The sequence below is a fragment of the Eptatretus burgeri genome, chromosome 1 (assembly GCF_056783735.1).
Source record: "Eptatretus burgeri isolate ZD-2024b chromosome 1, Ebu_testis_v1, whole genome shotgun sequence".
Classification (NCBI taxonomy): domain Eukaryota; kingdom Metazoa; phylum Chordata; class Myxini; order Myxiniformes; family Myxinidae; genus Eptatretus; species Eptatretus burgeri.
Window position 1 is genome coordinate 94,067,858 of NC_140961.1, and position 14,192 is coordinate 94,082,049.

Below are 14,192 nucleotides of genomic sequence, written 5' to 3' on the forward strand. Positions count from 1 at the left end.
TTAAATGGTCCTTTTATATAGTGTCGCCATTCGCATGTAAAACATACTTGAGGTTCGTTTTTTGTTATTTTTGGTTGTCATTTGATCACCTGTGCCCTTTTGGTTTCAGGTTGAAGATGATTTGTTGGATTGGTGGTGCAAGTTTTATGCATCTACTGGTGATGTAGAAAAGTGTGGAAGCTATCTGGATAAAGGCTATGACACCATTCAAGTAAGACTTACTCTTACATGTATGAAGTGTACTTAATAACAGGAAATATTATTATTATAATATATGTATTGCACAAGGTTGCGGAGCAGCATCATTTGCTGAGGGCACGATGGCGCCACTGATGCAGTGCCTTCTGCTGGTTCGGACAGGAATTTGGAATTTGTTCATGGTGCCGGCGATAGCTCATCTACTCTTCACGAAGATCTTTAATGTCCCAGTTTCCATGAGATATATATCTATATATATATATATATATCTTCTCTTCTTCTTCTTTCGGCTGCTCCCGTTAGGGGTCGCCACAGCGGATCATCTGTATGATCCGCATAGTGATTTGGCACATGTTTTATGCCGGATGCCCTTCCTGACGCAACCCTGGTCGCCTCTTACGACACAGGGATATGGTACACCTATTTTAACTGGGGTATACACCGGCCCAGTACACTGGTACTCACTTCACCGACCTCGGAAGGATGACAGGCTGAGTCAACCCCCTGGTGTATTAATTCAATGGCCCAACGGGGCTTGAACTCAGGACCTTTTGGATCCCATGCCGCTGGCCTAACCACTGCGCCAACACCAGGCTCATATATATATATATATATATATATATATATATATATATATATATATATATATATATATATATATATATATATATATATATATATATATATATATATATATATATATATATATATATATATATATATATATATATATATATATATATATATATATATATATATATATATATATATATATATATATATATATATATATATATATATATAAAAAACACGGTCAGTCCGTGAAGCCATGTAACTATATTTCTATCAATTACGTCATGTTTAATTACACCGAAGACCTTAAACACCCTGAGAACCCAAAAAGGACTCAAAGATCCTGAGGACCCAAAAGACCGAGGACCCCAAGGACCTAAAAGGCCCAGAGAGGACCCATAAGACCATGAGGACTCAAAACACCCCTAAGACCCTGAAAGACCCCTTTTATCTTTAAGACCATTGAGACCCTTTAGACCTTTACACCCCTTCAGTCCCTTTTGACCCCTTAAACCCGAACCCCAATTTCGACCCCTTCCATAATTTCGACCCCTTACGCCCTTCAGACAAATTAGACAGCTTGCATCCTTGATCGTTCAGAGCTTTAGACCACTTGGACCTTTTTTGACCCTTTTTGCATACTTGTGAGATTCGACCCCTTTGACACTAACTACTTTTGGAATGTACCTTCTTGACGTTTTGACCATCTGGAATCTTTTCAGCGCACACCACTCAAACATCTTTCGTCTTTTTTTCAAAACAGACTATGCTTTTTTCAGCAAGTGATGCACGAATTTCACCCACCCATGAGTTGGGTGCTCTGCTAGTTGTATAATAATGTCAAGGATTATCATATATTATTATCACGTTCGGATCATAATTTTCATAAACAGAAAGGGGAAGGAAGGAATGATGCACATTTGCTGTTTGGATGCGAGATATTTTTCAAAGTCCATACGACTATTATTTTCAGAGCACCACTTGACCTTTACCTTTAACCCGGAGGGGTATGATGTAAATTAAGCATGAATGTGACTTTCTCATGGCTATCTGGAGAGGGAAATATTTAATTCTGATTGGACAAACCTTAGTTGAGTTGTGGTGAAAATGTTAAAATGTCTATGATTGATTAGGTAAAAGCCAAAAAAGTTATATCAACCTCGCATACTTTTATTCCCATTATTGATGCAAAATTTCATTCCGAAAGTGTTGCCGGATCTGAGATACAGCTCGGGCATTGGCAGAAAAATGGGAGAAAAACCTAAATGGTGTTTTCGTTCTCCAAGGAGTGCAAAACCTTGGCCTTTAGTCCAGAAGAGTATGATGTAAATTACGTTTAAATGTGGCTTTATCTAGACTATCTGGAGAGGGCAATTTAGTTCCAATCGGACAAATTAAAGTTGAGTTTTCGTTCTAAAAAAGTCTATAATTGGGTCAAGATCTTCATTATGGCATGGTCAACCCGACAGACAGACAGATAGCCAGACACAGACAGACAGACAGACAGACAGGGCTGAAACCAGTGGCCCATTAAAAAATAAAAAAAATTCTAAATGGTGTTTTAGTGCTCCTTGGGGTCTAAGAAACTCTGTGGTACCATTAAAAATTGAGGCTGCTAATTGTTGAAACAAACCCTACAACAACTATCAGCCTTCCCCTTTGCTGGGGGTGGCTTAATTTTATATTTTGAGGGAACACATCGGCATGGGCTTCTTATTCTTTCTTTCGTATGCAGTACAAGGCTGCAGAGCAGCATCATTTGCTGAGGGCACAGCATTGCTGCTGATGCAGTGCCCTCTGCTGGTTAGGGCAGGAATTTGGATTTTGTTCATGGTGCCGGCGATGGATCATCTACTCTTCATGAATGTCTTTAATGTCCCAGTTTCCATGGTATCTTTAACGTTCACCGACTGATTGTGGCATTTGTGAAAATCCATTTAACGTCCATCTGATGGATGACACACACAATGATGAATCCCCCCTGTTGGGAAACACTGGGATGATAGCTTGTAGCTGAATCGGGATTCAAACCCAAGCGAGACATTTTAGAGGTGACACGATGCTTCTCACGACCATCATGCCAGCCTTGGTGTAGGCTCATTATGAGTCTCATCAGCTCTATATTTTCTGAAAGTGAAAACTATTATTGGTGATCTAAAGTATTTTCATTCAACATGGCTGTGGTTCAATTTTTTTTTTCAACTAATTGTCCTTGAAGATCTATGACAGAGAACTGGAGAAGGTCTTCAGTTTCCATGGGTTGACAGACTTCTGCCAAACCTTCAAGCTGAGCAGGGATGTACAGGAAGGGCAACATCAAGGGCGTTCCTTCGGAGAATTCAAGGTATGCAATGAGCGTGAGTCGGGGTATTTGCGTTGTAAAACTTGTTACTGCTCTTTTGATGATCTAATGTTGCATTTGCTTTCTTATGAAATGCTAACTTGATGGAAAATAATTGTTTGAAGAGTTTGTTCATTCCATGGGTTTTTTCTTATTGTTAATTGACTCGGGGATGATTGAACATTTAAGAGTTTGCTCATTGAATGTTTGGTGAAATAAAGACTTGGGGTGAAGATTGTCAAATCAAAACTTCATGCTGAATAAAACCCATAGGCTGAGAACACAAAGTTTCTTTCAACAAAAGTATCACTTAACATTTCTAACAAAGAGTTGTGCTTCATTCAAGAAAATTTAGACACAAAAAGAAGCTATATGTCCTTCCAGTCCTGTGCCATCCCAACACTCCCATATATTTCTGGTGCTGTTAATTGCACAACAAACTGAAAGCAGTAAATTTGATCAGTGTATTGATCAGGCACACACTGACATATTTTTGTAAAGTACCACTGGATCTTCAATGTCCTCAAAATAAATGGAGACAAGATGCAGAGCAGGCTCCATGGGTACAATGCTTTCTGTTGGCACTGCATCATAACAGAGATTTTTCTTTCAGCCCTTGGTAATCCCGTTAAGAATCAAACCTATCGTGGCCTGCAAAAGTATTCACCTCCTCCCAATAACGCCACATTTAGATGAATTACAAATTATGTAGAAACAATTTTTTTCCAAATGAACTTTTTTATTAACCTGCGCCATCGAAGATCGGAGGTTACTGTTTTCACCCCTTTCTGTTTGTTTGTTTGTGAACAGTATTACGGAAAAACTCCTCGACAGATTTTGACGAAACTTGGTGGGGGGATTAGGTATGGTCCAAAGATCATGCCATTAGATTTTGGACTTGGTCTAAAATCCAATATGGCCGCTATGGCGGCCATTTTGAAAAAATATTTGAATTTTTTTTTTGCATTTCTCCATGTTTTAAGTGATTTCCAACCCCCCCCAAAAAAAAAATTGTTAGAGAAAAAAAAAATTTGCAACTTTTTTTTCAACAAAATTTCGATTTTTTTTATTTTTATTTTTGCATTTCTACATGCTTGAAGTGATTTCCAACAAAAAACATGCCAAAATTATAATTGCGGCTGATTTTTGGAACTTCAGGTGGATTTTTTTTTTCGTTTAACCGTTTACGATTTTACCGTTTATGATTTTCGTTTACGATTGCTCATCACAATTTTACCACTTAAAATCAATTTCTATCTCAAGGAATCTAGTTATGACGAATGAATTGAGTATGTAAAAGTTAAAAGTAAAAGGGAAAGTTGCAAACTATAACTCTGTGAGCACTGTTGACGTCAAATTGAATGAATAGGATATCAGGTTCACTTGAGTGACCGAGCAGTATTGGCGGCGGAGGTTTTGCACTCTACCGAGTGCTCCCCCTCTAGCTCATAACTGAAATGATCACATTAAGCACTGTTGTATTTGGAAGTTACATTGCAGGAATACCTGCAAAAAATATGTACAAATCAAAATTCAATGGTTGCAAAAGTATTCAGCCCCTGTGGTCAGTACTTGGTGGAAGCACCTTTGGCAACAATGACTGCTATGAGTCTTTTTGGGTAGATCTCTACCAACTTTGCACAGTGAGATGGTAAAATATTTACCCATTCTTCACGTGAAAATTGCTCTCGTTCTGCCAAGTTTGATGGGGATCATAGATGGAATGCAATCTTCAAATCTCGCCATAAATGTTCAATTGCGTTCAAGACAGGACTTTGACTGGGCCACTTGAGGACATTTATTTTCTTCTTATTCATCCACTCCAGTGTGGCTTTAGCTTTGTACTTCGGATAATTGTCCTGATGAAATGTGAATTTGCTACCCAGTTTCAGAAGCTTGGCTTTTTCAGCGAGGTTTTCCTCAAGGATTCTCCTGTACTTTGCACCATCCATTGTCCCTTCTATCCTGACAAGCGTGCCAGTCCCTGATGATGGAAAGCAGCTCCATGACATGATGCTGCCACCACCATGCTTGACAGTAGGCATAGTGTTGACTGGGTGATGTGTAGTGTTTGGCTTCTGCTCGATGTAATGCTTTTAATTTAGACCAAAAAGTTCAATTTCTGTCTCATTTGACCACAAAACGAATCTTCACATGACAGCAGTATCATTAAGATGCTTTGTCACAAGTCCATATGAGCTTTTAGATGAGTCATTTTCAGCAATGGCTTATTTCTTGCCACCTGTCCATAGAGGCCAGCTATATGAAAGGAACTTTGTGTTGTAGATGGATGAACACTCACCCCCATCTCGGACATACAGTAGAGCCTTGCAGGTCTGGCAGTCATTGTTGGTTTTACAGTGACATCCCGAACCAGTTTCCTGCTTTCCCAATAGCTGATTTTGGATGGGTGACCTGATCTGGGTCGAGTCTGGGTGGTATGATACATCTTTCCCTTCTTTATGATGGATGTCACCGTACTCAAACGGATACTGAGTGACTTTAAAATCTTCTTATCACCCTCTCCTGAATGGTGCTTCTCCACCACTTTATGTCTGACTTCTTCAGAATGCTCGTTGGTCTTCATGTTTGCCTTATTGGTTGACCCGAGTGAGTTGCACCTTAAAACTCATTAGATAAGTGGGGGAGCTTAATTTTTAAGTAAAACTGCTGGTTACATCCAGGTGAAACCTATTACATGTATTGTGTGACCTTACAAATAAATAATTTAATACTGAAGTGATTGAGGGTTAATTATGCAAAGGGTTTGAATACTTATGCAATTGAGAATCATGTGATTTTTCTCTTTTAATCTAGCTTATTCACATTTTGTCTGCATTTTTTTTAGCACTTTGGAATAGTTTGTGAAGACACTCTTTGTGGAAGTATGATTTGAAAGCATCATGAAATATGCTCAGGTGGCATCAATACCTGAAAACTTTGGATAGGGATGAATACTTTTTCAGGCCACTGCATCCCGATGTCATTTGTGCAGTAATCAGTACCTCTCAGTTTATCTGTGCTATTTTAATTAGCTCAAATAACAGGAGGATAACTCAATGGTGATAAGTTTTACATTGAGTTTTTTTTGATGGAAGATTTTAAAAAAAATTTGTGTTTTGATTTTGATCGACATACTTTTTATAGTGTGTAAGCAGTTTCTTGGCTCGGGTTATACTGGGTGTGATGTCACCAAGTTTGAATGCAAAATGTGTATTATGTTCCACGCATGTCTTGCCTCATGCGCATTCATGTTTTGCTTCATGCATATCTATGCTCCGCCTATGTGTCTCATCATCTCCGCTGCAGCGGGCGAGAGCAACTCTTCCTCAGTCTGGCGGAACATGTGCATGTGTCTGAAAAAGGCACGGTTTTTTCCCCGATGCATTTGTGTTTTTTTTTTTGTTGTTTTTTTTAAATAAAGAAGCTATTTGAAGCTCTGCGAGTGTTGGTTAAACTGCTTGGAGCATTATTATTTCAGAATTGGGATATGTCGGCCGTTCCAGGATACTGGATGGTTTGGCATTGCCTTCCCAGCATCGATTTTTCCATGTTCTTATCCTTTTAAATGCTGAGCAGTGAGTAAGGAAGTAGCACGTACCATTTTTAAAGTCTTCAGCATGACTCGACCAAGGTTTTAACTGCCAACCCAGACACGGAGCAGACGCTCTGACCATTTACACCACTGACTGGTCTAAAATGTATTTACAATGAATTATAAAGGGAGGAAAGAAGGAATTATTATTTTTAAAATTATCTTGCATAATTTGCAGGCAGCCCAAAGGCAACAGCTGAAAATGATGCATCGTGGTATTTGTACAAGAGAGTGTAATTACTGGAGAGTAATTACGAGAGAGTGGTATTTTGGTATATTACAGCACTGCAGCTTACTTTTACAAAATGAAAAAATGTGCTTTAATGCAAAATGAAAAATCCACACTTCTTTGCTGAATGGCCAACAGTGAGTAAAATGAGCACTTATGTCTTCCATGCAGGGTTCATTTCGGATTTACGCACTCCCAGAAAACCCAAACACCCCCGAACCTCCTCAGCAGTTCAAGAACCTGCCTATCAATGATGTGCAAGAATGTACTGTGCGTGTTTACATTGTGCAAGCACTGGACTTGCAACCTAAAGATTCCATTGGCTCGGTAAGACTATCTTGGCATGCAATTTGCTAACATAACTTAATATGGGAAGTGATCAACACTTCATTGAAAGACTATTTTATGTGCTTATGTGCATGTGATCATGTTCTCTCTTTGAGCAGTGTGACCCCTACATTAAAATTAAGCTGGGAAAGACAAAGCTCGATGATGAAGAGAACCACATCGTTCAAAATCTGAATCCAGTCTTTGGCAGGTAATATGTAGTTATGAAATAATGGGGTGGGGGATGGGGTCACTACTATGTGTATGATCTGATTTTGTGTTTTTAAGTTTCAGCATTTAGACATATAAGTTTTACTTTATAGAATCTGCTTCACATGTTTGCTCAATGAGATTACAGTCGACATTTTTATCACAGTTACTGGAAGGTAATTAATTTTATAATGGGGCAAATGTCATTCATTGTTTTTTGGCAGCTGCATAAACAATTCCTTTGTGGTGTTGATGAAATTTCTAAGTCATGCTGTACATTTGAGCATTTATTAAACAAACAACATAAACAAATGCATACAAACATATACATATGCACATATAGAGGACCTGGACTCAGACTTGCTCCAGGTCTCTGAAATAAATGGAGGATTTTAGTTACTTATATAGTGTTCAGTGAGACATAGTATTTTTATTTTCCAAATGCTGGCGCCAACTTTGTCAGGTCTTGACATCCTCCAGGTGAAGCTTATCTTCGGCCTTCATACAGCCCCAGCTTGACCTGGTTGAATGGTTGTAACATATATTTCAAATCCAGACGTGTTAATCCTCTGCGGGCACAGAAAAATGCACAGAATGCTATCATGACATCAAACTTCAACTCTTTTGGGCATTTTGATAAATTTCTATAGTATGTTGGTTAAAAGTCAGTCTGCTTCTCCCAGACTGCAAAAATATATTTTCTTGAAGCGATTTGAGCTCAGTGAATACATCTTGACATTTTCTGGGACCCACATTCCAACTTGTTGGTGCCTTTTATTAAAAAAAAAAAAATCCCTCAGATAGCTTTTAAATGATAGGCAATTCTTTTTACTGAATTCAGCTTACTTGAAAAGTCAGCCTGCTCATCACAATTTAAGAGTCAGGTCGATCTTTCCAAACAAGGAAACGATCTTTCCAATTTCAATATACCTTAGTACCCACGTCGTCCAACTTCCGGGGAAAACCACACCCGCGATGGACCTCGGGCGGAACGGACCATTTACCCAGCCCGATCTGGGTGTAAACCGAGCAGGGATTACCAAGATCCGTCAGTCCAAATGAATAATTTACAGCACAAACGGCCTTACTAATTCTCAATACGCACCATGCTCGGCCAATGGGAGAAAGCACAGAAAGCGAGCTGGTACATTTAACAGGGGTTTATTTATAACAATAATTGGGGAGGGGAAGCACAAAAAGAGCAGAGTTATCACGAATAAAAGAAATGCAAACCATGTACAATGAACAACACTTAACATTTTCTGCTTAAACAGATGGGGCCCAAGGACACATACACACATACACACCCAAAAGAAACTGGACCCCGTGGGTCTTTATTCGGTAGAGCCGGGCCGGGGTATCTTCCCGCCTCGTGCGGTTACACCAACTCCAAACAACCACGGTGGGACTCGAACCCACGACCCGAAGTCCACGGCCCACGTCCCCGACAGCTTGGCCGCCACCACCACGAGAATCCACTGCAAAGGGGCCCGCAGACAGCCGAGACCAATCCACCATGACCGCAGACAAAGCCAATCGCCTCCAAGACCGCAGACGCTCAGCAGTCGCCATGATCACTGCTCTTCGGTCACCACCACCACGGTGAGCCACCGCAAAGGACCGCAGACCACTCGAACCATGACCGCAGACCAAACCAATCGCCAGAATTATTCTTCTTCTCTCTTGAGGTGGGAGCGGTTTCTTTCCTCGCCACTCGCCTCCTGATTGGACGGTCCCATCGCGCGATCCGCTGGCCGTCCCTCATTGGACAGGCCCATGGTAGGCAGGGCAACTCCCACCTTTCTGGGGCGGAGTCAGATCTGAGGCGATAGAGGCTCTGCCCACGCCTTCAGCCAAAAACACGTGGGCAATTACGACTGGGTTTAGTGAGGGTGGTGTCGTTGTTGTTGTTGTTTAAAAACCAAACTAAAAAATAACTCGTAGTGCACACACGAAATTCCCATTAGACAGAAGGAGGGATTCTAGCTATAAACATATACTTATCGAAATAACTAAGCTCCGGGGACTGCTGTATGTTTGTGTGTAAATGGCTTCCAAATCCGTAACAATACCACCTTTGTTGTTGACCTTTGGCCAATGTTGACCTTTTGACCTCAAAAACAATAGGCTCCTTCCTTATAACAAACCTGACCATTTGGTGAAGGATTGTGAAGATCGGTTTAAAATTGTGACCTGCAGGCAATAAGCAGACAGACAAAAAAACATAGAATAACAACATCGACTGATATGACCGATATACTTGAAAAATCTTCAATTTTGCAAGTAACAAACGGACAGAAAGGGGTGAAAACAAAACCTCCTTCACCTTCGTTGGTGGAGGTAAATATCGTGCTATACATCGTTTTTGGCCCGATCTCTCAATGGTGAAGAATCACTTTAAAAATTAAATAATTCTAGTAGTGAGATCCAGATCCGGATCTTCACCAAAATCTAATCAGTTCGTCCTTGTCACACACCCAACCTGTCCACCAAATTTTCATCTAGATCCGTTCACAACTTTTTGGGATATCCTGCACACAAACAAACAGACAAACGATCAGACAGAAAGGGATGAAAACATAACCTCCTTCACCTTCGTTGGTGGAGGTAACAATTGCATATTCAGTGACAGGATAAAGCAGGATAGCCAAGAATCTTGGAATTATGAAAATTGGGTCAACTCCAACACTTACAAAAATAGTGCCAATCAATTCCTTGTGGGAAAATGTCGATATGGACGCAAAGATTAACTTCCTATGACACTTACTTTGGGAGATACAATTTTGACGAAATGCGTTCAAGGCGGATATTTAGGGGTGGAGTGTTTTTGGGTGACAAAGGGGCCCCATCGGTATCGTGCGCAGCCCTGAGATATCAATATGAAACTTGGATTTTTCAGAGCATTTAATGAGGAAACTTTCGCCCAATATTGGGTGATTGAGAAGTCATCAAACTCAGAGCGACTTTCTAAGTGAAAGCGATTTATTTATTTATTTATTTATTTTGGTTAGGAGGGAGGGCTAAAATTAAGTAAAATATGACCATTTTGCCCTGTGAACCAAGGTTTGGGGCAATGAATCATACTAGAAAGTTGTTAGTTGTACCCAAACAAACAAATGAAATAATGAGTAATTTATGGGTGCCTAATTATGATTTATTCAATGAATCCTCCAATACCATCATTTTAGCTGCTTGGCATCCAACCAAAAATCCCAGTTGGGCTCTGCAGAGAAAACTAACTTAATTTGGCGTTGTTACCCAAACTTTTTGTGAAGCTCTTGGCATATAGAACAAGAAAATTTAAACTACCACTCTAAAAGAGTCATGAACACGAACTCCCACCCCCCCCCCCCGCCCGAACCCCCTCCGGAGCCAGGATTAAGAGCAACTGCCTCAGCACAGGATTCAGTGGACCATGGGTGGGAAGAATAGTCAGATGTTTGTAGATGAGAAGGGATGGATCTGTGAATGAGAGAGAGAGCAGGCTTCTGTGGAGAAATTCCCAAGCTGAGTTAACATCAGTGGCAGTAGATATGGGAGACCAGTCCTGAAGAGAGGTGGCTACTTTCAGTCGCTGCCAATCTCCCTGAGTGAACTGCCAGACTCGCCGACATTGAGGCAGTTCCCTGATAAGAGCCAGAGAGATGTTGACTTTCACCAGCATATGATCAGATGAGCCAATTTGAGCAGAGGAAGAGCAGGAGACATTTGTGGGAATGCTTTTCATCATTAAGCCCAGATGGGAGGATTTGCCAATTGGGAGAAATCCAGGTTGGAAAGTTCACAGATTGAGTCAGTCCCATGGAGTCACAGAAGTCCTTTGCTGAAGTTCCATGGCTCGTGAGAGAGGTACGAACACCGAGCCAAGTTGCGTGGTGATTATTGAAATTGCCACATATGAGGAAGAAAGAGTTGGGAAGAGTGGTTTAAAGTTTGTTCATGGGGTCTGAGAGAAAGATGTATATGGAGGAGTCACTGTTTGGAGGATGGCACAACACATATAAATAAGAGGTGGGAGTGGAGGGGAAGTCTCAGCCAGAGGTACTCCTGGGGGTTGGGAGTTGTAAGATCAGTAAAAGGGCAGTGAGAAATTGAGTTATTGATGTAAAGTGCAACTCGACCACCTGGGCATGATTCAGGCCTATCAAATTGGAAGAGAGAATAACCGGAGAGACATTGAGGAGTCCGAGACGTCCTGTAGGAGGAAGGATTCTGTTAAACAGATAATGTCTGGTTTATCGGCAGCGGCCTGGATTGAGAGATCTGTCAGGTTCGAGCAGAGACCTCAGATGTTTTGAGGTCTGCACAGTTGGAGATAGTGGAGAAGGAGGCATTGGGAGGCTGCACGGTGGTGGGGGAGACTTTGTGGGGGCAAGGTGAGGCTTGGGGGGGGGTGACTGATTGGGATTGTTTGAGTGTGTGGGTTGCAGGGGAAGGTTTGTGTGTGGTGTGTGTGTGTAGGGTGCGGGGGAGGTTTGAGTGTGTGCAGTGCAGGGGAGGTTTGAGTGTGTGGGGAAAGTTTGGGTGTGGGGGGGGAGGTTTTTGGGTTTGAGGGTTGTGGGTGAAGGCAAAGGCTTGTGTGCGTGAGCAGTGTGGGGGGAAGAATTGTGTGTGTGTGGTGCAAGCGAACGTTTGATTGAGATGGTGGGGTGAGTAAGAAGCATTTAGGGGGTGGGGTGAAGGGGAAGTATTAAGAGGGTGTGGTGAAGAGGGATTCAGAAAGGGGGGCATGATGCTCTGAGTGTGGTGGGGTGGGGGTGGATACTTATTCTGATTCCAAAATGCCAACTTTGATGTGCTGTGTGCGTGGGAGGAAGGGGGGTGGTTGTTGGATAAAGTCCCGAGCTGACAAACAGCTCTGAAAAAACAATAATACTTGTGAAGAAGTAGAAAAGTCATATCGTGGTGGAGAAGGAAAACACGTTGAGCATTTTTGAAGGAGAATGAAGGGTTGATATTTTCTTTCAAAATGATTTTCAATCCTTGTGAAGGAAGAAGTGTTTATATTTAATGTTTTTTTCCGTTTGGAGAAAGAAGGGGTGGGGGAAAATATGGAACCACAAGCAGAAGGAAAAGCCTGGTGTTGGCTTCGCTGTTATGGTGGCTGTCTTCGGGTCCTGAGTTTGAGTCCCTATTTTTTTTTACATTAAATTAACATCTGGTGGGGTTGACTTAGCCTGTCATCCTGACAAGGTTGGCGAAATGAGAACCATTGAACTGGGAAAGGGGCATTGCATCAGTGGCACAGTCGCGCCCTCAGTCAGTGATGCTACCTGCAGCCGTGTGCTGGATACAAAGGAGGAGGAGGAAGAGGAGGAGAAGGAGCAGAAGGAAATTCAAGTTAAAATGAGGTTGTAATGAAGTGAAAAATAACTTGTTTTTTGTTTGTTCGATTTGATTTCTGGAAGCAAGGAGAGGAAAAGGATAATGTTGAGGAGATAGAAGCAAGATACCCTGAAATATACCTGGGATAGAAGCAAGAAAGCAAGATACACTTTCTATCTGAGGAAATGCCATGTCAGCCCTTGAACGATATGAAACGAACGAAACGACGAGCACAAACCAACTAACAACTGATATGAAATATTGCAAGTGATACAATGGAAACACAGACACGAATACACAACATAAAAACAGGACAAATCCAGTTCGGAAAACTCATCTTTGGGAAGGTGGAAATGAGGAGCTCATTTTTTCACCAGCACGTGCAAAAAAACTCTGAAACAGTACTCAACCCTTGCATTTTACTAGACAGTGGAACACTTTTTCCCCAGCTCCCAATCCAAATGTTCTCAGGTGTGTTCGATGACCGTTCATGTCAGGATTCTGTGATGCCCAGGGAAGAAATTGCAGACCATTCATTCCTTTCTCAGAAGATGTGGCTCCGGATATGGCACGTGGCACCATCTTCGTGCAGTCAATGTGTTTCATACTTTGTCTGCTCTCTTCGTGCAATAACTATGTTGCCTTGCTGGTATGTAAGGGGGTTTCTTGGATACCAGCAAGGAATTTTATACTCCTCACTGCCATTTCTCACTATCCATTGTGCAAACCTCTGGCTGTATATGCCTCTGCAATCACCTAATGTTGGCTGTATGGTGTACCACTCAAGCAAAGATAACGACTCCATATACACCGAAATTTCTGCTTATTAGGACTGCTTCATGACCATCCATTCCATGTATGGTGACTTCAATTCCTACCATACTACCTTGGTGGTTATGAGCTCTGCAACATCAAGCCATGGCGTTGTAGCTCAGGCCTTCTGTGACTCTGTGGGTCTGGTCCAATCTGAGGATTTCCCAACCCGGATTTCTGCAACTGGTGTGTCCTCCCTCTGATACAGTGCAATGACAAACTTTCTTTTCAACCTCTCCAATTTCTTCTTCACCCCTCTTGTCTCTTCTGATCATTTTATTGACGAAGCTCATATCTCTCTGGCTATTGATAGAGAGTGACCTTATTCCTGTCAAATCTGGTGGCTTCCATAGGCCAACTCGCAGACATTTCAATATTCCCTCTCACAAAAGGATTGGAATGCTGTCTGATATTGATCCCACATGGGAATACTTTCACAGAAGCTTACCTCCTTGTCCCTCTATCGTTCTATCTACCTACCTCTCTCTCTCTCTCTCTCTCTCTCTCTCTCTCTCTCTCTCTCTCTCTCTCTCTGTCTCTCTGTCTCTCTGTCTCTCTGTCTCTCTGTCTCTCTGTCTCTC

The 14,192-nt window shown here is 41.5% G+C and overlaps 1 protein-coding gene across 2 annotated transcripts in view; it reads left to right on the top strand.

Annotated features, from left to right (window-relative positions):
• The window catches only part of LOC147034978 (myoferlin-like), a 424,490-nt gene that overhangs the window by 345,920 nt on the left and 64,378 nt on the right, over nt 1-14,192 (top strand). For both annotated transcript variants that reach the window (XM_085891822.1, XM_085891829.1), the window contains 4 exons: nt 110-211; nt 2,990-3,115; nt 7,108-7,263; nt 7,383-7,474. In XM_085891822.1, coding sequence (XP_085747948.1) covers nt 110-211; nt 2,990-3,115; nt 7,108-7,263; nt 7,383-7,474 — 476 coding nt within the window. The remainder of the gene's footprint in view (nt 1-109; nt 212-2,989; nt 3,116-7,107; nt 7,264-7,382; nt 7,475-14,192) is intronic.